A 26471-nucleotide genomic window follows, 5' to 3' on the forward strand; every position below is an offset into this window, starting at 1 on the left:
GGAAGCAGTGACTTCAGAGTTTTCCCTGAAATGAAAATTAAGGAGATCCTACTTCCAAAAATGACCCATTGTTTCAGCTTTGCTGTCTTTGTCATGTTTTAAAGCAAGATATTTTGGCCAGCTGGATTATTTTCTCTTTATTGGTAACTTGGAAATTGGCAAGGATGATGCCAAAGTTAGTTATAAAAGAAGAGCTACGGAGTTCCCATCATGGCCCAGTGGAAACGAATCTGACTAGCATCTATGAGGACGAAGGTTCAATCCCTGGCCCCACTCTGGGTTAAGGATTCGGTGTTGCCGTGAGCTGTGGTAGAGGTCACAGACACAACTTTGATTCCCGCCTGCCTTGCTGTAGCTGTGGCGTAGGCCTTTAGCTATAGCTCTGATTAGACTCCTAGCCTGGGAACCTCCACATGCCTCAGGTGTGGCCCTAAAAAGACAAAAATAAATCCATACATAAATAAATAAGCTACTAATAGCTCCTTGTAGTTTTGTAGAAATGTAACCTTTGTGGCACACACTCTACGGCAGTTTGATCTTCCCGAACAGGTACAGTGAGGAGTACGAGTATTATCACTGCCCCTTGGCAGAAGAAACTGAGTTACCACAAAGGTAACTGACTCCTGGAGGGTCAGCAGTTCAGGACTCAGGGCTCCTTTACAGCCCCAGGTTCTTTCCCATAGACCCACTGCCGCTCTAGAAAGCACTCTTTCCCCCTCAGGAATTAAAGCACTTGCACATCTGTGATGGGAAATTCAGCCATACGAGTTGAATGGTTTTGCCAAAATTGTATGGTCAGTGTTGTCACCAGTGGTGGCCAGAGGTCAGAAGTCTAAGCTGCTGCTTTTCCTGCTGGGCTCAAGCTCCTTCTCTGATGTGGGCCGACAGCCCTGGAAAAGCCTTACTTCCGAGAGAGGGCCTTGCTTTCCTGGCACCCATGCTAAGTTGTGGGAGTCGCTGGTCCTAAAAATCTCGAACGAACATGCAAATCCTAGTCCCAGGATCCCTGAGGAACAAAGCCAAAGGGGCAAAGCCAGAGGGATTTTATCAGCCTGCTTCTGGGGATGTGCCTACCTGTTTGTGTCCAGTAGCATCAGCAAGGGAGGTTTCCTCGCTTGCTGCAGTACTTGCTTAGAAATCAATTGGCAGGACAAACTGAGGGTCCTGAATGAATCAGTTATAAGCAGAAAAATTCTTAGGATTAAACACAGCGAAGAATTTGCCCCTTATTTCTCTTCACAAGTTAAAACACAACAGCAAACAATGTCTAACCTCGGTTTTATTTGCTTTTAATTGTGCTCTATGCTGAGAAGCCTCGTTTGAATAATGTTTCACGTGGTAACTTAACCCTCTAACCTCTCCCTTTCCATCCAAGCGCACCTTGTATTCTCCTAAGAGAGGTCCCGAGCCTAAATCTCTTCTCACTCTTTCAGAATAAACTTTCCCAGGTTTGGACTCTGAACTGAGATACTCTTGTAGAGACTCTTAGAACCCAGATCTGGGGAAGAGTGGGAAGATGAGCTTTTCACCCTCTCAGATTACAGACGGAGAAACGAGATCCCGTGGGGTTCGCACAGCTGACTGGTGCAGGGCCGGCTCTAAAACTCCGGCCTTCTCGCTTCAGATCTGATGCCATCTTTGAGAAGGGTCGGCAGCCAGCCGTGGCTACCTACTCCCTGTCCCTTCGGAAACAAGGGAGAGAAAAATCAGTGGGGCTGTGGTGTGTGCAGGACCTCAGAATTCTTTATCTTGATTGTATCTGTCATACGTCTGTGAACAGGGGACGAAGTCAGAGTCGCCTTGGTACTTTGAGCCCCAAGCACCATGTGCCTGGTGAGGAGAAAGCCCTCCAGGGCCTGCTGAGCTGAACCAGTCTGTTTTGGGCAAAGGTCAACCCACCTGAATGGGGGGGAGTGTCGCTCCTTTGAAACACCTCACCTGTCCTTCACCCTGTCACATCCAACCAGTCAACCCCTGTGAGACAGCACCTTGGCTGAAAACAAAACAAGACCCACCCTCCCCCCCTTCCCCACAGGACAACCAAACAGGAAGTCCCTCCGTAATTAGATGTAGTAGGTGAGGTGAGATGGAGATAAATCTTTGATGGACACACAGTCTTTGGTTAAAGCCAAAATCAGCGTAACTCTCCTGGTTAACATTTTCAAAGTTTCTGCATGTGTTTATATGCTCATCTGCATGTTGCTAATTACGGTTGTTGTCATTGGGTTTCCTCTAAAGTTCTGGGTGCGTTAAGAGAGAGAAGAGAAAAGAAAAGGGAAAAACAGGACCTTCCTGTACTGGGTGCACCTAACCAAGGGAAGGAAGGGCTATTTGCCATCCCCTCGGGGGGCCCCGCGGATGCCAGGCTCCATGGCCCCCTGGCCAGCCCGCCCAGAAGAACTTGATTTTTAGAACCCTTGGGTTTGAACTTGTGCCTCTGCTGAATCCTCCTTCAGACAGTGGCTTGCACGCTGACCAGGGTGAGTGACCAAGTTTGCCGGGATAGGCCAGCCAGCCTGGGGGTGCGGGCTGGCACCGGCCTCACTGGAGTGGGTGCCTGCAGTCTTTGCCTGGTGCCTTTTTACTTTAACCGGGAGCGCTTCAACACGACGGCTGACCAAATGGAGCCTGAGTCCTGACCCTTCGCCAGGCCAGATGAAATCCCTGTCCTTCTGTCTCAGACTCTTCATTTGGGTCCAAACCCTCAGCCACACAGTGGAGCCCCTCCACTTAGTTGTCGGAGGAGCAAGATTGCAAAGAGTTAACACTTTTGCTTTTTCGGAAAGTTATCTGTGAAGAGTATTAGTTGTTTAATAAAGCGTGCCTGCCCTCCCGGTGAACCCGCCAGTCACTCTGCAGCTGGGGTCATTCCAAGTTCACGCGGTGGACTTTTGACTGCCTTCTGTGTCTGTGAAAACAGTCGGCAGCTCCTGCGGGGATCATTCATTCAGGCCTGTAACACAAAACTATTGCCAATGGGCACCTGCTGGGGCGGCTTCCCAGGAGGCCTGGGCGGGAGGATACCAGCTCTTCAGGCGTCTGCGGAGATAAGAGCAGCAGGGGATCCGCTGGGAGCTTCAAATCGGGCTGCACTTAGGCCCCTCGGCCTGGCCCGCTGGCTGGCGTCAGGATGTATGAGGGAGCCCTGGTCCGATAGGATGTGAGCTAATTAAAGGCGGAGGGGAGAGGAGAGTGCGAGCAGGAGGAGGGAAAGGAGGGTAGGCGCACATTCCCCAAGTTTCCAGTACATTCTTTAATTCCTCCCTTTTATCCCTCAAAGGAGAAGAAAACAAATGGAAAGAGTCTAAACATGTGGTTATTTCTAATCTTAAATCGTCTTTCATTCTGCCTGATACTATATTGTTTTTAGCTACGTAGAATTACAAAGACCGTCAGAGGTATTTGCCACATTTTCCCCGGAGACACACTGCTCCCGAGACACCTGGCTGGGGAGACCCGCTGGCTGGGTCGACTGCTTGAATTTTGCTCCCCCTCCCGATCCATCTGAGCAATAAGTACCTACCGTGGCCTGGCCTAGGTTTTCCCCCTTTCCTTGGCAAATCCACTTGCCAGCTGTGGGGGGTGCTGCTGGGAGGATTAGGGAAATTAACACACAGTAAATGCTCTCGTTAAGCGCTGGTCGGTGCGTTGGTGCGACGATGCGACAGTGTGGTTTGGAATGTCAGCCAACACCGTCTGGATGTTGTGAAGTTCTAGCTTAATTCACGTCATAGCCCCACTCGTGTCAGGAACAAAAAGGTTACCTGAATATTTACCTGCTCTTTTGTTGACTTAGCCTGAATACCTTCTCTTTCGTAACAAGCAGTAAAGTAACTTATTTATAGACCTAGGGTACTTTTACATCTGTGGTATTTTCTTAATCTGCCTGGTAACGAAACATTTCTTAAAAGCAGTTTTGTTCACACACAAAGCCAAGCCTTTATTATATCACTTCTGATACATTTCACATAAGCGTGACTTTGTGCAAAGAAACACAGATTAATCCTGTACAACATGGTAACAATCCGAGGAAATTCCAATCAAGAGCCAGCAACCTGTTTCCTTCATTCTGGACTGTTGGTGTATCTGGCTTTGTCTGCGTTCTGATAAACAGTGACCACAATGTTAATTTTGTATTTCCTTGCCTTTTGTCTCACATAATCTGTTCTCAAAGCTGACCAGGAGGCTTGTTCACTGTCATGCGATCTGTGAAAGAGCATCCAGTAATGAGCTTGGCCGTGTGGAAGGAGTCCATGTGTTATGTAAAAGTATTTCAAACATGAACTACATGGATCTTGATTCCTCGGTGTTGCTGTATGGAAAACATGGCAGAGACGCTATACTGATGGCACAGTTGAGGGGAGCTTTAAATTTAAATTAACATTGACTGACTGCTTCAGTGGGTCCCAGGTACTGTTCTGAATCTTCACAAATGGACTTATTTAGTCCTCACGAGGTGCTGGTCCCATTTTAGACACGAGGACACCAAGGCTTGGAGGAATTAACTTGCCCAAGGCTACGCAGAGAGCCGGGCTAGGATCGAGGTTCTCTGACTCAGAGCCTGTGCTCCTGGCCCCGCCCAGTGCCACAGTTGCACCCTGGACGAGGCTGTAATGTCATATTTGCAGGAATTAGCCATGTCAAGCTGCACTCTCAAGGGGGTGCCAAGAATTTGAGCCACCGGTTAAAATCCTTCCGGTAGTAACCCTCTGCTGTATGATGAGCTCTTTTGTAGATGCTGCACCGTCCAAGCCAAAGCCTGTGGCCAAGAACAAGGAAATGCTCCAACCCTGTCCGAGACACTTAGTGAAGGCATTGTAACCTCGTTCTGGCTCCACACCCACAGCTGACTAAACCTAGACTTAGGTGCAAAAAGCATAACCTCAGATTAACAAATCTGTCATTTATCGAGCTGACACAATAGGTTCACAACTGTCTATGAACAACTAAAAACCCCAGGCTCTCAGTGTGAGGCACGGGGAAGACAAACAGGAATAAAACAAAGGTCCCCACGCCCCACACAGGTCACAGTCCAGCGTGGGAGAGGGTCCCATAAAGAAACGTGTGCGTGAGGTGTTCCTGTTGTGGCGCAGCGGAAACGAATCTGACAAGGATCCAGGAGCATGCAGGTTCGATGCCTGGCCTCACCCAGTGGGTCAAGGATCCGGCGTTGCCATGAGCTGTGGTGTAGGTCGCAGACACAGCTCGGGTCCCATGTTGCTATGGCTGTGGTGTAGGCCGGCAGCTACTGCTCTGAGTCGACCCCTAGTCTGGGAACTTCCATATGCTGCAGGTGCAGCCCTAAAAAGACAAGAAAAAGAAAAAAATTAATGTGTACATGGAAGTGCCAGGTTCCAGGACAGAGGTCAGCGGGGCTGGCAAGGCACTAACGCGGGACCAGGCCTTCACACCCGGGGAAGGAAGGCCTGCACCAAATCTTAGAGTCAAGGAGATGCTTGCCACGTGGGCAGGCAATGGTGGGCACAGGAAGGCACACAGGACAGCCCAAGCAGGAGGGGCTGAGGGGTGTGGTGCAGCAGCACTTGGGGAGGTGGCTCTGTGGCACCAGCGCCAAGGCAGTGGGCCACTGGGACCAGAAAGCATGCCACTCCATCAGCTGACCTATCTGGGAGAAGGTTGGCCTGCCCCTTCCTCTCCCCTCACCAATTATAAGTGAATTTCAAAGGGAAGAGACTAACTGACTTTTTCACTGTTTAAGCCTAGTGTTGTCATGATCTGATCATAATCTGCTTACATAAAATATTAACTGTTAATTTTTTGCAAGTGTTTCTATGTATGTGAGTAGAATAGTTGCATCTCTGACAGAGAGGGCCAAAACAAAATCAGCAACCCCCAGAAAAAAACAAATCAGACTCACTTTTTATATAATGAGAGCTTAAACCAAATCACAGCCTATTCATAGCAGGTAGATTGCAAATACAGCCAAACCATTCTTGCTGGCCAGTGACGGCGTCTAGTACAAGGTCATGGACGGCCTCCAGCCTCTCCAGTTACCCTGGTGTCTCCATCTAGAGGTAGCAGAGAATCACCCTCCTGGAGCCTAGACAGACAAACTCAGGGTTCTTGTTTAGGGGAAAGGAGCTGTTTAGACCCCCACTTAAAACAACCGGGCTAGAAAGGCAGGGAGAAGGGAGGTGTTAGGCTTGTTCTTTATGCTTTGCTGCATAATTTGGAGCTGGGCGGATGGAATGTTGGCCATTGATCCCCAAACCATGTTTTAGGAAGTTCACTTATCTGACTCCCCTTGATCAGTCCATTAAGCCGTTTCCTCATTTTCTTTAGACAGAGTATAACAGGCATGACCTAAACTGTGAGGGAAGAACACGTTACATGCCGGAGTGCGTTTCCCCCACCTACCCTGCCCCCACCCCCTTTCCCTCCCCCTCCAGTCGGTACATCTTTCCCTGAAAAGCTCCCCCCCCGCCCCCGCCCTTCTTGTTTTCCTTCAGGCAAATGAGTGTCCACATCTTGATATGGATTTTAGTTTTTCGTGTGGGATTCGCACGGACCATTTATCTTGAGGATGGCACGGCCATGCGTCTCCCCCAGGGCTCCGATGCGGCGGCCTAGGTCTCCCATCGGTGCTCCGGCTCGGGTTCTCCCTCCGCTCGCAGTCCCCGCGCTGGACGGCGTCTGCTGGCCTCCCCGGGTGGGAGACGGTCGGGGTCCTTGGACTCAGGATTGAACTCAGCTTGGGCTGCCTGGCAAGCGTGGTCAAACAGAGGCCCTTTGAGTGACACCTGATTAAAATGTCCATCAGGAGTAGCATCTCTTGTCCCTCTTTCCCAGCTCACCCTGTGCCTGTCCTGTGGTGGCTTCGCCAGCCTCGTCCTGCAGAGCTTGAGCATTTGTGAGCTGCCCCTTGTGTCCTGGCCTCGGTCACTGGGTCACTTTCATGAGGGTGGAGAAGTGGACAGATGACACAGAAGGCTGTTTCTCTGCAGTTTTCCTGGGTTCTCACCGTGTGGCTCGTTGCTCTTGTCCACGGACGCTTTCTGTTAGGTGGGGAAACGTGCTTCTGCGACCAGCACCCTCTGACCACGTGGCATCGCACCCCCTCATCCCTGACAGAGGGCTGATTAGAGGATGAGATGCACCCCGTCTTCTGGTGGACGTTAATCAGTGTTGGGGTGTTAGCACCGTAGAGCCAGCTGCCCGGTATGTTCTCCTTTGACTTTGCTCTGCAGACACTTCCTAGCGTTAGTCTGGCCTCCCAGCCCCATTTTGGGTGCCCGGGCTCTGAATCGGCACCAGAAGTTTTAAACGTAAAGGACTAATATTTGGTCACTTCCCGTGAACCGGACCCAACGCTGGGCCCTTTGTGCCATGGTGACCTTTCTAATTCATTCTCCACTCTGCCAGTCGCTCACATCCCTGGGGGTCATCCTTGACTGGGTTGCACCGCCTATGAACACACCCATGTCCCCCACCTCCCGGCCTGCTGCTGCCCCGCCAGTGCCCAGCCCTCCCATTTATTGTACGGCTTCCGTGACGGCCCCCCCTCCTCCCCCCGCTCCTCTCCTGGGCCCCCAGTGCAACAGATATAACTCAGGATGCATCCCTTGTCCACTCAGCACTCCCCACCCCCCCGTCCCGCCCTGGGCTTCCCATTCTGTGCAGTGATTTATAAGAGACAAGTGGCTTCTGCCTCTGCCCCCACCCTGCCCCATGCTTTTCTAAGCTCGTCTTTTACACACATGCCACTTCCCACCCCATCAGCTCCCTCACACCCACCTGCTCGCAGGTGCTCAATTCTCTGCCTCAGGGCCTCTGTACCAGCCATTCTCTCTGCCTAGAATGTTCTATAACCACATGGTTTTCACCTGCATTCTCTTCATCCAGATGTCACTTTGTCCTGTGAGGCTCTTCTGGTGCCCCCACCCCCCAATCTAAAATCGCAACCCTCTCGGTCAATACCCTTATCCTCCCTTCCTGTTTTATTTTTCACTTAGCATTTATTACTGCTTTCATTTGCTGTATTTATATTGTTTATTGTCTATGCAGCTAGAATATCAATCCCCAGAGGGCCACAGATTTTGTCTGTCTTCTTCACTGCTGCAGCCCCAGCCCTTAGAACAGAGCCTGGCACATAGTCGATGCAAAATAAGATTTTGTCGATGGGAGGGAGGAAATGAAAGGAGGAAGGAACAGACAGACCCTGGGAGTCAGACCTCATCTCAGTCTGCAGACAGGACACTGAAAATTGCTGAAGACCACACAGCCAGTGAAGGAAGCCAGAATTCACCCAAATATGCGACTCCAGAACTCTGGCTTCCTCTCCTGTTTTCCTGGATGTCTCAGCCTTGCTGTGACCATCATAAATATAGACTCTGAGAATAACGTGCACAAACACAGCAGCACAAACACATTAAAACCCGTCAAGAGAATACTTGGCCTATGTCTCTTGGTCCCCTTGATATCCGCCGGCGCTTAATGTATAGAACAGATGAGCTTTCAACCAGATGCCCTCAAGATGAGAAAAGAGATTGGCACCCAGAGCTGGAGGGATGGAAAGGAGCACGTTTTGGAAACAGACTTTCACGTCAAAGCGGTGAGCAGTCTTTTTGGGTCATTTATTCCCGAAGCTCCTGTGGGTTCACTTGGGTTTGCTCGAGAGACCAGCACCTGTCTGTTCCCAAGTTGGCTCTGTCGTGTGTGTATCCACACGCAGGCCCAGGCCCTGTCCCCGTCCCTAGTCCTGGGAGATGGAGGTGGGCCGGACAGCCCCGGGGCCGAGCGTGCCCTCAGTGAGCTTCTCTCCCCTCCAAACGTAAAGGGCTCCTTTCAGGGAGCTCCTAGAGTGGGTCCCCCCCACCCCAACAAGGAACAGTCTCCCAATTTTATTTTCTCATCTTGTTCCATAAAGTTCTGAAGTTCATTTTCAGTCCATTCGGCCCTCTTCTTTTGCTAACCTAGGAAGTTGAGTCATTTATCTGAAGATTGAGAAACATCCAAGGCAGTGAAATCCTGTTTTCCTGTCTCCCTGACCCTTTGGTAGACTTGACAGCAGTTGTTAACCTTCAGGAGCTTCTGAGAGACCCCCCACTTCTTGTGCATCGGCAAAGCTGCAGGCACCCTCTGCAAAGACACAGAAGCGGTTCCATCCATCTCCGGGAGTTCTGTCTGTCTTGTTTCCCATCTTTTGCCTTGGACCCTAGATGGTGTCCGTTTTCTTCCCTAGATGCTGGATATGCCCTTAAGCTCAGGCTCCACCTGCAGCCCAGAAACATACCTGGGCTCCCCCTTCTCTGAGAGGTGCTAAGAAAGCGGTCATCCGCTGCTACTAATTATGTTCCCCTGAGTTTCCAGTTAGGCCCAGCGTATGGACACGAAGGGATACCGTTATATGTCTTGATCCCTGATTGGTGTTATTTGCTCTAGGAACCTGCCTTCAGAACCTTCACTTAACACAAAAAGAAGCAGAGGTGGCAAAAAGCTTACAGCACTCTTTTGAAAGATACGGCAAAAAAGGGAAGAAAATGGATGAATGATGCCTTGAAAGGAAAGGAAAGCAAAGGAAGGCATTTTTAGGTTTGAGCAGGTTCGATTGTATTCTTCATTCTGAGAGGAAGAGGCCAGAAAGATTGAAGATGCAAGAGAAAAGCTGATTGGGCAATATCCAAGATATGGCCTTTTAAGCACAGAGGCAGGGTCTAGATGGAGGAAATTGTTGCCCACTTACTCAGGTTAAGGTGGGGAGAAAGAAAGATTTTGTGGGGGTTTTTGCTTTTTCCCTCAGTGAAGTAGAATCTTAGCGTTTCTGTGAAGTGGGAATGGGGTTAGGTGCTAGGGAGTTGAAAAGGCGTGCAAAGCAGATCTTTATTTTGCTCTAACAGTGTCCCAGGTGGTGATGGTGCAAAGACAACCAAACCTTCGTGGCTCCCTGTCACTGGAGCATGTGCGCCAAGCCTCTTAGTGTGGCCTGCTGCAGTCCACACAGCCTGTGAGGAAAACGGATGTAAGCGTGTCTGCATGACAGACACATGCTGATAAAGCTACACTGAGACGGCGCACAGGAGCGGTAGCCCTGCGGGTTTGTGAGCCGGGAGAGGCCATGCCGAGGCTGCAGAGGCATCCGTGACTGCTGACCTGGCCTTGAAAACTCCTAGGCTTGGAGCCATTCCTGTGGTTGGGGGGGTGATAAGAGTCGAAGCTGTCGGGGATTTGTCCCTGCAGTTAACTTTCTACACACCTTCCTACTCGGTACTTCCAACCTGAGTAGCAAAGGCCTTTCTTCCTAAATCCAAACTTCTGCCTTTCATCTATTATTCTCTGCTCAAGGCGAGAGCAGCCATTTGTAAGATATTATTGGTTATCTAGGGATTAACCGAAGTTTAAGACTTGGGTATCCTTTGAGTTTAATTTTAATTTCATAAGCTGTGTCATTAAACATTTTATTTTAGAGTCAGACCTCTTAACCAGCACTCTTCAACTGAAATATAACTCAAGCCACATTTGTAAGTGGAAACGTTCTAGTAGTCACAGTTATAAAAGTAAACAGGAACAGATTATTTTTAATATTTCTATTTAGCCCATCATATCCGAAATGTTATCCTTTCAACTTGTAATCAATATGTAAAAATCATCGAGATGTTTTGCATTCTTTTTTTCACCTCAAATCTTTGAATTCCAGTATTATTTCATCCTTAAACCATAGCATAACTCCTCCTGATCACATTTTAAATGCTCGGTAGCCTCTGGTTGTCTGTGATCACCCTACTGGATAGTTCAGCTCTAAACTAAGAAACGAAGCTAAAGTCCCGTGATGCCAACTTGTGTCAAGTGTTGAGAAGAGGTTCTTTCAAGACTTGTAGTTTACTTGATTATGTGACTATGCAAAGCTCTCATTTCTCTCCACCTTTTTTTTTTTTTTTGGCTGTGCCCACGATATGCCAAAGTTCCTGAGCCAGAGATTGAACCCTTACCACTGCAGTGGCAATGCTGGATCCTTAACCTGCTGACCCACCAGGGAACTCCTCTCTCCACCTCTTTTTAGTCAGCTTTTTGTCCTTTTGCTGAGCGGTTCATTTCTAAGATGTTCCTTGCTTTTTTTTTTTTTTTTTTTTTTTTTGCCTTTTTGCCCTTTAAGGGCTGCATCCACGGCATATGGAGGTTCCCAGGGTAGGGGTACAATTGGAGCTGTAGCTGCTGGCCTACGCCACAGCCACAGCAACGCCAGAGTCTTAACCCACTGAACAAGGCCAGGGATCGAACCCGCAACCACATGGTTCCTAGTCGGATTCGTTTCCACTGTGCCACAACGGGAACTCCAGTGTTCCTTGCTTTTAAGGGAGGAAGGTAGATATTAAATTGAGAGAGGACATTTATACAGTTTGCTTTTGTCTCCAGCATTGCAGTGAGAAGTTTTCCACAAGATTCTAATAAATAGCTGTCCAGATCGTCTTTATTTTTTTCCTTAGGTTGTTTCTTTCTGCTTTTTCTCTTTTCCTGCCTGCTTGTCAAAATTTAGAAAACATTCTGGTTTTTATGTTTTTGAAAATGGTGGTGTTTCAAATACAGGCATAATTTTTAAGAAGTTAATTTTTATTTTTAAAAATGAATTCTGCCTTTGGTGGCATACTTAGAAAACAAGTTCCATAAAAAAACTTAAATTTTTTTTAAATTATAGAAGAGTTAGTATATGGAATATTATATAGCATAGGTACACTTTTAATACTAGGACCTACCATTTAGCATAAGCAGTGTGATATACAAATAGAGCACACTGGAATGTTATATTAATAGAATGTGATATATTAGTACGTTCAAAGCCTCCCTATCCCATTTCCTTCCTTCACTTCACACCCTGAAGTAATCTCTGTCTCCAAGTTGGTGTTAGTACGTCTTTCTGTACATAGCTTTACCATATTTGCATGTGTCACCAAACAACATTTATAATTGTGCCTGTTTTGAACCTATATACAAAATCATACTAAATCTATCCTAATGTGACGTTTTTTTTGGTTTAACTCAACATTATATATTTTGGAGATCCAGTCACACTGATAGGTGTGTGTCTGTAGTGCATTCATTTTCGTGACTGTATCATATTCCATTGTGTGGATATGTCACAATTTATTTAGATGTTTGGACTGTTCAGGTGTTTTGCTATTATGAACAGTGTTGCTAATAACGTTCTTATTCATGTTTCCTGGCGCACGTGTGCAGTCTTTCCATTAAATACTGAGGAGCAGGGCTACTGAGTCATAGAACATTTGTTTGTCCCGTCTTATTCTGTTTCTTATACAGTATAAGGTCCTTATAGGTACCCCCCCCCCGCTTTTTTCCCTGAAAACATCTTTATTTCACCTGTGTCTTTGAAAGATATTCCTACTGAGTCGGAAATGAGGATTGGCAAATTTCTTTCAGCCCTCGAATGATACGGTCCATGTCACGCCATCATTCTGTTGAAACAGCTGCCAGTTTTATTGCTGCTCTTCTGAAGGTGTTAGTCTCTTTTCTTGTGACTCCTTGTCTTTTGGCTTTAATGATAATGTGCCTAGGTATGGTTCTGCCTGGGATTTGTACAACTTCTTGAATTTGTAGATTGATGTCTTTTGATGATTTTGGAAAACTCCTGGCTTGTGTCACTTCAGATATTTCTTCTGCCCCTTTCTCCCTCTTTCTCTCTTTCCTTCTGTGACGCCAATTAAATGGAAATTGGACTTTTTGTAACCACGTCCCATGTATCTCTTACGCTCTTGTTTGTCTTCATGCTTTGATCTGGATATTTCTACTGACTTACTTTCTTGTTCACTAATCCTTTTTGGTGCTTTTTCTACCCTTCTGGTTTCATCCCTCTATTAACATCCTAATTTGAGTTCTTGGGTAAAATCCTCCCAACTTTCTATAAATTTTTCGAAGGGTCCTATCATTTCTATTTTAAACTCTGCATCTAATAACTCTGATGTCCAGATCACTGGTGAGTGATCCTGTCTGGGATTTTTTTTTTCTTAGGTTTCGGTCATTTTGTTTGACTTCCATATCTGGTCATTTTGATTGAATGCTGGGCATTGTGTAAGAAAAGCTGTCGGGGCGCTGCCTGATAATTCTTCCACTCTGGAGAGCATTTCTATTTCTTCTTCCTTCTACTTTCAAGTGCCCAGTGCTTGGATTTCCCCTCATGTCTACCTCCCTGCAAAGCTTATGTTCTGAGCTTTTCATTCGCAGGGAGGGGTATCTGACAGCAAGAATTTCCCAGAGGGACTTATATTTCAGTAAAGATCAAAGCTTGATGCTTAAAGAGAAGAACTGTGGGGAAGGCTGGACTGTGGAAGGGAGCGTGTGGGAGTAGAGGCAGTATCAGCCGTAACCACTAAAATTATAACAGAGGTCCTTGAGGAAACTTCATCCTCAAGAATCAGTTCTGTCTCGGCAAGAAAATAGGTAAATCTTTTTTTTTTTTTTTTTTTAGCAAACAAAGCTTAATTAGCTCTCTTCTAAGTAGAAAGTATAGTGAACTAAAACCCCTATTTTTCTATCTTTCTAGTAATTGAAGGTTTCTTTTAAAAGCAACACAAGACATGGGAATAGGCCCATTAAGGCACCTTTGAAAGGGCAGCTTTTGAGTTAAATAGATTGTATTTTCTTCCTCATTCCAGGACTTGTTTTTTAGACCTGAAATCTGTTGACCTGGGAATGCCTAATTGAGCAGGCTTTAAAAACACCAGGGCTGCAGGAAGTACAGGGGTGTGAATTCTAAACTCCCAGGTCATCCTTTGTGCAGTTGGAGGGTAGCAGAGGTAAGACTGCCCACTGAAAGGCCAGTAAGGAATCCAGGGGGCACCCCAGGAAGATACTAGAGGTTTCTGAGGAGCTAAACTGTGGTTTTTAAATTTCAATCCATCTGAAGGGTGGGGACATTTGAGTCTGTTTTAAAAAGGACCTTCTTGTGGCCTCTCATTTGAGCCTGGGATGGAGCCAGGTCTCAGGAGAAATGAGATAGGACTTAAGTACCCTGGAGCTATGCTGCCTTTGTTCACATCCCAGCCCCCCAGGAGAGGCTCAGCTAACCTTGTTCTCACTCCCAGAGGCTGAAGATCAGTTCCCAGTCTGCGTCTCCTCAAGCACGCATCTCACTTGCTAAACACCCACCCTCCACCCCTGACAAGTGAAGTGTTGGCCTTGGTTTATCCAGCTCCATCCCACCCTCCTCCCCCCATACAGTTAGTTACCTCCAAACAGAACCTTCATGTCCCCTGTGAACCTTCCTAGGTAGGGAAGGTGGGCTTGGGGAGGAGCAGGAGGAGCAGTCGGAGAGGAAGGAATGAAGCCTGAGCTGGATAAACTGTTCTCACCCCAGCAGCACCGTTGGGTTTTGCCCCTTCTCTCACCGGAGCCCTCTTTGCTTTCGCCACACATCAGTCACGGGTACATGAAACAGCCCCGCCAGAGCAACACCTTTTTGCTGCAGTTGGATTTGCTTGACCAGAAGTCCATCTTTTAGCTTTGGTGCTCTAAGCTTCTGCAGATCCTTCCATGAGAAGGTGGGTGGGAGGGTAGACCTCTTCTCGGGCAGGAGCTCTTGACATCACTGGTCCCAGTCCCCACCCCAGCTCGGCCTCCACCTTTCTTCCGCTGTAAATGGTACCCCGAGCACTGTGACCTGGTGTGGTGTAAGGTGACCCACATAGTGGGTCCTCACAGAACGTCCTCGTTACCCGGGGCCTGTTTCAGATGTGAGAGTGAGAGCTTTGGGGGGAACGGGGAGGAGGATTTAGGTCCCTGGCCCAGGGCAAAGCATGGGCGACGGAAAGGCTAGGGTGGCTGAGTTGGGGTTTGATCAGGAAAGGGGGTTGGAGCCTGACTTTCTTTCATATCCGGGGTTGTGCATGTCATTTTTGGGAAACATGTGCACTTCTCTCAGCTTCCTTGCATGGTCACCACCACTGCTTGGCATGGAAGGATGTCTACCTGGGCTCTCTAAGATTTTCACTGGCAATCAAGAAGGGATTCTCCACAGAGACAGTAACAAGGATCACAGTTGGGTTGTCTCCATCGATCACTCAGTGTCGAGCGTGTGTAGATACTTAGCGGCTTAGCAGACTTTTGTTGGAGATAATCATGGTCTTTCTAGTGTCTTTTTTTTTTTTCTTCTTCCAGTTTTATTGAGATATAATTGACATATGGCTCTGTGTACAGCATAATGATTTGGCTTACATCATACAATGATTACCAAGTAAATTTAGTGAGCATCCATCATAAGACACAAAGTAAAAGGAAGAAAAATCATGTTTTCCCTGTGATAGTAACCCTTAGGATTTACTCTCTCTCTCTCTTTTTTTTTTTTTTTTTTGGTCTTTTCTAGGACCGCACCCTCGGCATATGGAGGTTCCCAGGCTAGGGGTTTAATCGGAGTTGTAGCTGCCGGCCGACACCACAGCCACAGCAAAGTGGGATCCGAGCCATGTCTTCGACCTACCCTACAGCTCACAGCCACTCCGGATCCTTAACCCACTGAGCAAGGCCAGGAATCAAACCCGCAACTTCATGGTTCCTAGATCAGATTCGTTAACCAGTGGGCCACGACAGGAACTCCACAGTTTACTCTCTTAGCAGCGTTCATATATATTCTACCGCAGTGTTAATATATGAACCATATTGTATATTACATGTCTGGTACTTACGTGTCTTCTAACTGGAAGTTTATACCTCTTGACACCTTTGTCCAGTTCCCTCTCTCGCCACCCTCTGCCTCTGGGAACCACAAATCTGATCTCTTTTCCTGTAAGTTTGTTTGAGTGTTGGCGTGTAATTGACGGTTCCTGGTGTACACCACGGAGATGTGCTCTTTCTCTGCATTTCAAAATGGTCCCGTTCAAGTCTGGTTATCATCTGTCACCACAAAGATATTACATGATTGACTCTCTTCCCCACTCGGTACCTTTTATCCCCATGACTCACTTATCTTGTAACTGGAAGCCTGTACCTCTTCACTTCCCTCTCCTGTTTCACTCATTCCCTCCACCCGTGGTCTTGCCAGTTTCCTCTGTACAACTGGGTAATAATAGAATCCGCTTCATAGGGTGGTTGTGAGGGTTAAACTAATAAATGATTTCATAGGTGTCAAAGCCTTAGAACAATGCCTGAGACCCAGTAAACACCGCTGGCCTGTGTTTACAGTTCTCGAAGTTATCCTTTGGCCTTCAGCACGTGGAAGCTCTCCTTTACCTGGTCTGCTGCGTGCTCACTTAAAACTTCATTTATTTGAAGAAACCAGTTGGGGAAAGACTTCTTTTCTAAAAAATCTTGTCAAGATATTTCAAACCCTTGGAGTTCCCATCATGGTGCAGCAGAAACGAATCCGACTAGGAACCATGAGGTTGCGGTTCGATCCCTGGCCTCCCTCACAGCATTGCTGTGAACTGTGGTGTAGGTCACACATGTGGCTCAGATCCCATGTTGCTGTGGCTGTGGTGTAGGCCAGCAGCTGTAGCCCCGATTAGACCCCTAGCCTGGGAACCTCTGTATGCCTCAGGTGTAGCCCTAAAAAAAAAAAAAAAAAAAAAAAAAATTTCAAACCCTTGAAAAACACAACCTTGACTTTTTTGGTAAGAAGCTCAGCTTAAACGGGTGCCTGGCATCTATGATTACAATTTATGATGTCACCCTCTCCTTTCTTCCCAGCCTTTGGCATTAAAGAGAATATAGCTATTCATTTGAAATATAGCGTGCTTTACAAGAATGAAGTCCTTGTGACTGGGAATGAGATAAGTTGGAGCTTCTTTTCTATTGTGAAATGTTCCGTCTCATTTCTAAATTTCTACATTTTGAGATGTTCGTCTATTTATAATTGACTTCTTTATGCTTTTGCCTTTGTTCCAGAACGGGTGAGAGGTGACTCCTATATTACAGGATGAGACATGCGGGACTCAGCTGGGGAGGGCGGGGAGAGGAAAGGAAGGGATGTGCAGGAATAACCCTTGACATTTGCACGTGGCTTTGTGCTTTCTCCCCCCAAGTATTTTTAAAACCACGGTCTCTGAATTAACCCGGCAACGCTGTGGGTGGCGTCCTCCTTGTCTTAGAGATGAAGATGCTGATCCCCGTCGAGAGTGTGTGTTTTGCTCATGTTCACCTGGCTGATACTGAGATCTGGACTCCTTGCTCCCCAAAGCCTGTGTGCTTTCCTAGTGTTGAAATAACTCATCTGCCAAGTCAGGCGTGTGTATAACCATCCTGGAGAGATTTATCCCCCCGCGGCACGGCCCCTCTCACGCTTCAGTCCTGAGCACAGGCCATCTCTGCCCATTGGACCTTGTTGGCAGATGGAGGCCGCGTGGGGTGGGAAGGTGTAACCCCTTGACCAGCACCCGTTGTAGGGAAAGCGCCTCTGCCCCTCTCCCCCCCACCCCCACCCCGCATGCTTCTCAGGGTTTTCAGCTATAGACAAGCGGATGATGGCTCCTCAGCGGTCCCCTTCCCCTTCTGGGGGGAAGCCCGCAACGAGGCCTGGCTGAGCAGAGCTAAAGCCAGGACACCATCACACCCACAGCCAGGCTTAGAGGTCTGTCCTTCCCATGCAATGCTGCATAACCAGTGGGGAAAACGGAGAAAACTGGATTTGACTAAACCATGATACATGTCTGTTGCTGAAAATCAGTCTTCTTGTTGCTACCTGTGTGTATTCTATTTATTTCTGTGCCTTTAGCCTTACTGCAAACTCTACCAGTCCTTTGCAAAAAAAAGCAAAATCCTATTCCCAGAGTGCTTCAAACCACTCCGAGCTTCTAGATTAATCTGAAACAACATCTGAGTTCATAACTGGGTCAGCATTGCAGAAGAACAAGAGAGACTTGCCAATTCAGCAGGCGTGTGTCTTGGGCTTGTTAGGAACCAGGACTGTCTTGAGGTCTGACTTGTTGCTTATGTTTAGACCTTGTGTGCTGAGATAATTCTGGGTGGTTTAAGATGACTTTGTTTCTTAACTGAAAAGGAGTGTCTGTTGCCTGATAAGTGTTCACCCGTGAAATAGCAACATGGTGTATTTCTTAGGGTAGGAGGGCTTTTTACATCTCCAGAGGCAACCCCCCCACCCCCTGCCACCAGAAAAAAAACAAAACAAACCCAAGGTCATTGGCTTAGGCGTATTAACTGGAGTAGAATGCCAGTCCTAGCTTTAAAATGTCCACCATTCTTATTCAGGGTCTCTTTGGGATTCTTTCTCATTTCTCTTTTTACTCTCAGGACTGTACATCATTATAACCAAGTAGAGCTGAAAACAGACAAACCTGCCCCACTTCTAGTGGATAGAGATCTGGGGTCCAAAAATACCTCTTTCTTGCTAAATTGCAACTTGTGCCATGCCTTTTTTTCCCTAATGCCAGTCCACTCTAAGATGGCTTTTGTTATTAGTCTCTACCAACACTACTCTTTTCAAGTTCACCTCTTGACTTCTGCTTGCTTGGCTCTGTGACAGGACATTTTTGTGGATTTCTTCCTTCACAACTGGCTATTCCTTCTTAGTCACCTTAGCTATTGATTTCTTCTTTACCCAGTTTTCAGAGTCCCAGCGCGCTCCTCCACTGTTAGCTAAGTGAGGACCAGCTGTTTGGTTCGCCCTGTGTCATCAACAGACAGCCACTGCTTGTTGGATCACGTTCTCCTTTAACCCTGCCCTGATCACAAGTACCACCAAAAGGGTTTTTCAATGTCAAGGCAGAACTCACACTTCCAGAATCCTTTTAAGCTTGAATATGTTAACAATATGAGTGAAGTGCTGAAAACATCAGTTTTGAAGTGACTTAGATCTTACATGACTTGAAGGAGGTTTTCCTACCAGTCAACTGGCAGAGTCGAAAATGACTCTGAAGTTTAAGCCTCCAGATTGCTTGTAAGAAACTTGGGACAATCCCTGACCCCATGTGTGCTAGACACTGTGTGGGCATTTTGCATGATTTCCTTAACCCTTCAAGGCAGCCCTTTAGACTCGTTTTTTCAAAACCGCACTGAGGTTCCAATAAGTTGAGCAGCTTTCACCAAGATGCATATTTGGTAAGTGGCAGAGGAAGAACCTGACTCTTGCCCCTGCCTTTGTCTGTATCCGGGCAGCCCCCGCAGACTTCTCGTCAGTGGACTTCCTTCAGGCACAGGGTCACTGGGGGTTCTGGGTTTCCACCTTCTAGCATCTCTTGTTGCAGGGGATGCTGATCAGATTTGGGGCTATGCTGGCGACTGAGTCCTATGGCTGTACAGCCTCCTGGAAGAAGGCAGGACTGTCCCTCACAGGCAGACTCCTATCACTTCTGTTCTGTGGTCGCATCTGCCCTGGTGACCAGAAAGATGCTGTCACCAGCAATTCCTCATGGAGCAAGGATACTAAAGAGGAAATTTCCATTAGGTAAATAACTGTGAAAGAAGAACCCCAGAGCTGGGGAGAAATTCAAGCCCAGGCTCCTGTGACACTGGCCAACTATCTTTGGCATCTCATGCTTGCAGAATATCCTAAAAGGGCCAGGGAAACTGATAGGACCAAACAGAGGGACGCAGTGTGAATTTTTTTCTCTTGCATCACTCCAGCATCTCCTTGAATTTCAGTTTTATAAATCCCCTGTTCCGAGCCAGGTCCCAAACCCAGGCTAATTTGTCGTGGCTCCATTTCTGTGTAGGCAGTGGGATTATTTTTGGAAAGGGGGGTACTGATCGTAGCGTGTGTCAGCTACACAGTAGAACTGGCATCTTGAGATATTTTTGAGATTTTTACCCCCTTGCTGAAAATATGGCTTTACAGAAATTAATGGCTTTGGACTGTGGCCAGAATTCACAAGCGTGGTATGTGCTAAAGCGTCCTTCAGTGGAAGAAGGGGGAAATCAGTGCTGTCTTTGCCAGGGTAATAGCAGGCCCTCTGAAGGACATTCCATTCCTCGGAGCCTTTCACTGTAGCTAGGACAGTGTTCACTTGCAGCCTTAAGTTTTTTTCGTGGACTTGGAATTGCTACCAAATGAGCTCTGTTGACTTAGGTCCCTGCAAACGCTCCTCTGGTGTTGAGGTGTAGTTCATACCAACTGGAGTTACAGAGCGGCTACAGATTACCCTGCCATCGCTGGTCTGTGCTCTCTGCTCTGGTGCTTTTACACCCACTTGACTGGGCATGCACCTGCCAGAGGCTCTACCCGCCCATCCTCTCACTTAACCCTCACAACAGCCCCTCGGAATCTGACTTTACCTACTTTGCACAGGAAGAAATTGAAGTTCAAGTAACACAACACCGTTTTTATTGACTGCTTCTTGTATCGGGCTCTGTGCTACGTGCTGCACGTGTATGATCTAATTCTCACACATCCCTGTGGATGGCTGTTCTCACTCTCGTTTGACGAGTGAGAACAGAGGTGAAGTCACTAGTCTTGCAGCTATCAGATGTCACAGTCAGAACCCAACTCAGGTGTCAGTGTCTCACTGTTAAGCCACATACCCACCTTCCCTCCTTGAAGGCGGGAAGCAGAAACCACTTCTGATTTATGCTTCTCATTCACGAGCCTGCCACAGAGCAGGGGTTCCATTCGTGTGTGACTGATTCGCTGATGGACGGGGTGCAGAGCCCAGTTGTACTTGCTCGCATCCTGATGCTCTGCAGTGCCTCTGGGATTAGTTTGTGTTTGTCTGAATATCTGCCTCCGGTCCTCGTTTCCCATTTGGAGCATCTGCTGTGAAAAAGTTTCAACACGAGTTTGATTTTCAGCACATTTTTTGGCTATTCTTTTATTTTTTTATTTTTTTTTTTTTGTCTTTTGGCCTTTTCTAGGGCCGCTCCTGCAGCATATGGAGGTTCCCAGGCTGGGGGTCCAATCGGAGCTGCAGCCACCGGCCTATGGCGGAGCCACAGCCACGTGGGCATCCAAGCCGTGTCTGCAACCTCCACCACAACTCATGGCAACACCGGATCCTTAACCTACGGAGTGAGGCCAGGGATCGAACCTGCAACCTCATGGTTCTTAGTCGGATTCGTTCACCATTGTACCACGACGGGAACTCCTTGGCTATTCTTTTAAAATGCAGAGGCAGAACTGGGGCGAGGCAGTGAAGGATGGCCTGCACCAGTCCCTCCCCCATGATGACGTAGCTCTTACGGGTATCTCTGCTCTGCTTCCATGATCATTTTCAAAGTCAAGGACGTGGGTAAAACACTTGCCAGCCTTAGGGAAGACCAGTTCCGGAGGGCACCCATCAAGGGTGCTTACTGGAGTCACCTCCCTCTCCAGCCCATGTTTTCTCACCCTGTCTTTAAGGGAGAAATAAGATGCAGGGTGTGATTTCCTTTCCACCAAGGTGGGGAATGAGAGATGGCATTAAGGATGACTAAGTTCTCCCACAGTGAGAGACGGCCACAAGCTTGGTGGTGCCCTGGATTCAATACCCAGAAGCCTGGTGGACTGGCCTCAAGCCCAGCCTTTGACTCTTCATCTGACTGGCTTTGGCTTAATTCCTATAAAACATCTCTCCCCGTAAAACCTTTTTAACCTCTCATCAGAACGGGTTTGGTTGGATCACAGATTTCTCCTTTGTCACAAGTTTTCCAAGTTCTCAAAGTCGCATTTCTAGGGGTGAAGGCTTTTGTAGTCGTTTCCTGTTAATACAATATCTTTGTACTCTTTACGTCCACTCCCAAGAGGCCAAGGACAAGTTCAGTTGGCCTGCACAGTGGTGGTTTAATAGACGAGAGGTGGGCATTCAGGCGGAGGTCCTGGAGTAAGCTGAGGAGGATAGGCGCCTTCCCCCGCAGTGGTGAGGGCCCTGAGAAGCATGTGGGTGAAGCCCCGTTGAGAGGGAAGAGTGGTCTTTTAGGTCATCTTATCCCATCCTCCTGAGGTCAGCATGGGTTCTTGTACGAGAACACCCAAGACCAGTCGGTGCTGGGAGTGTCTTGGAGGCCTTGAGGCATGGGCTCAAGCGTTGGCATGGGCTCACTCATAAGCTTTGGATAGTAAACTTGTTTTATGGATGGACAGGGGGCAGTTAAGGCAGAGGGGTTGGTTTGGGGCAGTTTGCCTAGATTATTCTCCCATGTTCTCTTAGGGGAAAAGGTATTATGAGGTCTTTAACTTCATTCTGGTCAGCTGCCGGAAATAAGTAGATGGGACCTTCATTTAGTATCTCTCCCAAGAAGATGCTCTCTTCTCCGGGAGAGTGAGAGTTGAATCATCCTCTCACCTCCTTTGTGGCGTCAGGGAGAGGCATTTTCGTCTGGCTCTTGAGTGAGGACCATGGCACCCTCCATAATCCCACACGCGCAGAGGCGCTTTCCAAAACAAGGCCCGCGTGTCCCCTCCCCTCTCGATTCCCAAGGGCGTACGGTCAGTTTGCGTCCCGGGCTCTCGGTGCTGGCTGTTCTGTGTATGGCCTTGTTATCTCCCCATGAGGCTGTCATCCTTAAGAATGGGTCCGAGGCTGCTGTTGTTTGTATCCTCTGCAGCACCTACATCTGTGCGGGGACCCAGAGAAAGTGCTTAAGAAAGACATTCTCACTTGGACCACGGATCACAGGCTTCAGAGCTGGAAAGGATTTTGGAAACCACCAAGTCCAACACTCTGATGTTATAGATGGTCCCACTCCACAAATTTACTTTGAAGGCTGGTGTTTATCCGCTGGAAGGAGAGGGGTTTTTTGTTTTTTGTTTTTTAACGTGAAAGCCTAGTGTAAATGAGCATAATGCTAAACCTTCGAAAGGCTTTCTTCAAATGGTGCAGGATGATCCTCCCTGGACTAATAATTAGCTGACTAATAATGACAGTAGGAATGCTAACTAGATTCCATACCCTGAGCCACTGTCACTAATCCTTTCAGCCACGATGCCGTACCTCCAGATGCCGGGAGGGAGGTACAGTAGCCGGCCCCTGGCTCAGGGTCATGGAGCTGCTGGGATGGTTGAGACGAATCCGGTTTGGCCAGACGCCTGAGCTCATGGCCCACAGTGCCCCTCAAGTGGGGTCCCTGCAGAAAGCCCCTGCTTGACATAAAATCCTGTGGTGTCTCTGTCCTAAAGGAAAGTATATAATTAATTTTCATTAACTTCAGTTCTGTGATTAGACAAGGAGTGACAGGGAGGACTAGGCAAAGAGAAAGTGACGCTAGGGACCGCATCCCCAGAAAGGTCCGTGATCACTATCCTAGATAGTGAAAGCATTTGGTCAGAGTAAAGGGACCGAGCTCCCGTGACCTGCTCCAGGGACCGTGGCTCTACATGGAATTGCTGGTTCTTCCTCTGGTCTCTCTCTGTGCCCGGAACTCACCTTCCCTCATCCCCAGGGTCAGAAGCCTCAGGATCGATGGCTTCTGGGGCAGATCGGTGTGCCTCTGCTCACTAAACCAGAGCGAAGTGGCCTTCCCCTGGCGAGGCCACCAGTGCACCGGGTCTTCGCGGCGGGCTGTTTGCCCTGAATCTTTCCTCTGAGCTCAATATCTAAATAACATTCCTGTGAGTTTTCGAAAAGGTTAGTCCTGGGTCATTGGCACTTAAACCACTTGTTTTGGTAGATCCTTCCTGAGAAGGTTAATTATATATTTGATATCCTCCCCTTTCTGTGCCTGAATGATGAGGATAAGTACCCTGTGGTTTATTAACTGTCACGTTAAACCTTTTCAAATTGTCGTGTGACAAAACAGAGTTTTATGTCCTTTTTATCCAGCCTTGATGGATGAGACAGCCTCTCTGGTTAAAGTAAGCCAGGATAAATAAAATCTCTCTGACTTGTCGGGGAGGACTTTGCACTTGAAGTCCTGAGTTCAAGTCCACCACTTCATATGGGCGGTGACCTACCTGTTAACCTTTCCAAGTAATTCATTTTTTCTTTTGACAAGCGGGGCTGGGCACCTAGGCACTTGGTAAACTCTTGAATAAGTAAAAGAAAAGGCATGACTTTGGAGCGGTTCGTATCTCTAAAACTTTGGATGTCAGGTCCTAAAGCAACAGTTCGCCACATTTCCTATTTTGAATCCCGCTTTTTTGGGAGTGAAGAGCCTCTTTCTTTAGCGTTACAGAACCCAAAGCTCACCTCTCCTCCCCCGGGCCACTTGGTTATACCCTGACTTTTTCAGTAAGGTTTCCGATAGGAAGGTAAATGTTGTCGTGAATTTATAGTAGTTGTTTGCAAGTCCACCAGTAGTTGTAAACATCCCACAATTCGATCTGTATCCAGTGCTTGAAATATCCCTCTTCTGGGATGCACGGTGTATGTAATTCGGCCGTTAATCTCTCTTTCTCAGCCAGTATGTACTGAATCCCAGCTAGAAGCAAGGGCAGGTATTTATTTAAAATAATTAAAATAATCAAAAGAGTGCCAGGGCTTTAAAACTCATTTCCGTCTGTCTTTCGTTCACTCCAGTTTGCAGGGACGCTCTCGGATGGCTTGGGGAAGACGATGGACAATCGCCATCAGTCGGAGCGGGAGTACATCAGATACCACGCGGCCACGAGCGGTGAGCACCTGGTAGCTGGCATCCACGGCCTGGCCCACGGTGAGTCATGTGACACCAGGCTGGAGGAGACAGGCTCTTCGGCCAGGGCGCCTCCGAGGCGCCTCACAGCCTGCCCAGTTGCAGGAGGAAATCCTAGCTTGGTGTCTGGGTGTGCCTGCCAGCCTTCCAGCTTCTCTTGCAACTGAGATGTTTCAGCCTGTGAGGACTCTTCATTCCTTTTCAGACTGTTGTGCACGTTGCAGTCCCTTCCTGTTCTCTGGCTTCTGTCCCCAAAGAGTCCTGAGGTGGACTCATCTGAACTCCTCTTTAGCATGTAGGACTGCCGCTTCGAGGCATGCCTTCTGCTTCCCCATCATTCCTTCCAGAGAAAGCCAATCGTGAAACTGGCTGCCAGGTTGGTGGCCCAGATGTTGTTGAGTCTTGTATAAATATACATTCACAAGGATTATAAATCCATGTGCCCAAAAGATGGAGGTGATGGCATGGAAAGAAGTCTCTCTATTTGTCTGAACTTCTGACTTTGCATGCTTTAATCTGACTCATTTGCCTTTTGTTGCGGCAACAACTTCTAAGCCTGGCATTGAAGGCCCTAGGAAAGTAAACGCCACCAGCTCTTCCCGCCCCTGTCCCCCAGCTGCACTGTATTTCACCACCCAGAGCTGCGTCCTGCTCCCCAGACACACCTCCAGGTCCTTGCCCACCCACGTTTCTTCTGCCATCCCCTCCTCTGCTTCACAGCCTTGCCTATCAAAATCCTGCTCAACCCATAGTTCCAACACAGATGTCACTGGCCAGCACCACTGTCCCCAGCTAGAATCAGTGCTGATGAGAGCACCCAGGGCTCTGGGTTGTGGGTGTAGCCAGCTGGGTGGGCTTTGCTCTCCTGATAGACAGTGAGGCCAGGAGAGCATGAAGACCATCTCGTGTCCACCTTGCTACTTGTGGTACCTCACCTGGTACCTGGTATATGGCTCATGCTCAGTGTGTGGACCAGATTCTTAGGCATAGTTTGGAGCTTATCAGAGTTAGGTCAAGATTAATTAGTTAATTAATTAGGGTTTGGGGAGGTGTTTTTTTAGGGCCACACCTGCAGCATGCGGAAGCTCCCAGGCTAGGGGCCGAATCAGAGCTATAGCTGCTGGCCTACACCACAGCCACAGCAACGCGGGATCCAAGCCGGATCTATGACCCACACCATAGCTCACTGCAACACTGGGTCCTTAACTCACAGAGTGAGGCCAGGGATCAAACCCGCATCCTTAAGGATACTTGCTGGGTTCGTAAACCACTGAGCCACGACGGGAACACCTGATCAAATCTTGATTATCTGACCTTGGAGGAAGAAGGAATGTACATAATAAAAAAAAATCGTATTTTTTTCTTCATGCTTAGGACAGAGTTTTTGTTTATCAAATTTCCTAATGGTGAGGTTTGGATCAAAGTGCCTCTGCTTTTCCTAAGCCTGCCCAACCAGAAAGCACGGAGACATTGAGCTACAAGTAAAATTTAGCTGAAATTAATCTGTTTATGGACTTGAAAAGTTGATTGTTGCACAGTCATCTGGAATACAATTTAATCATTCTTCCTAGTAACTGTAATGATATGCATCGGACTATTAGAGGACTGACTTTGAATGACTTTTAAAGTGCTTTGCTATGTGTAATTGCCTTTATCTGTCCCACACCCTCATGGTGCAGAGAGAAAGCCTGGCCATCCTCACTTTTTAGGTGGACGTACCAGGGTGCCGGGAAAATGGGTGACGGGTTTGAGGTTGCAAACCCTCTTCCAACCAAGAATCTACCAGATGCTATGTGCAATACCTCCAGGTTCCTAAGACCAGGAACCCGTGGCATCATCCAGGGAGGACCCCTGGGCTCTGGGTTATATGAAAGCAGCAGCCTAGAGTGAGATCCTTCCTTCAGGATGAAAAAAACCCCTTAAAAGAGAACAACCAGAATCGGTTCAATCCCTCTTGTTTAAAGATTGGGAGTCAGGCTTCGTTCTCTCTGTAGGCCCTGCTGGCCCCAGGTTCAGTT

General features: G+C 47.8%; 1 protein-coding gene across 20 annotated transcripts in view; it reads left to right on the plus strand.

Moving 5' to 3' along the window:
- The window catches only part of VPS13D (vacuolar protein sorting 13 homolog D), a 256641-nt gene that overhangs the window by 178250 nt on the left and 51920 nt on the right, over positions 1-26471 (plus strand). For all 20 annotated transcript variants that reach the window (XR_002344906.2, XR_014807064.1, XR_014807062.1 and 17 more), the window contains one exon: positions 24342-24474. Coding sequence is in view for 6 of the 20 variants with exons in the window: in XM_021095374.2 (XP_020951033.1) it covers positions 24342-24474 (133 nt within the window). In the remaining 14 variants the exon portion in view is untranslated. The remainder of the gene's footprint in view (positions 1-24341; positions 24475-26471) is intronic.

The sequence above is a fragment of the Sus scrofa genome, chromosome 6 (genome assembly GCF_054392235.1).
Source record: "Sus scrofa isolate SSC_HxYL_T2T_F1_AM1 chromosome 6, Sscrofa_HxYL_maternal_Yorkshire_Landrace_v2.0, whole genome shotgun sequence".
NCBI classification, from domain to species: domain Eukaryota; kingdom Metazoa; phylum Chordata; class Mammalia; order Artiodactyla; family Suidae; genus Sus; species Sus scrofa.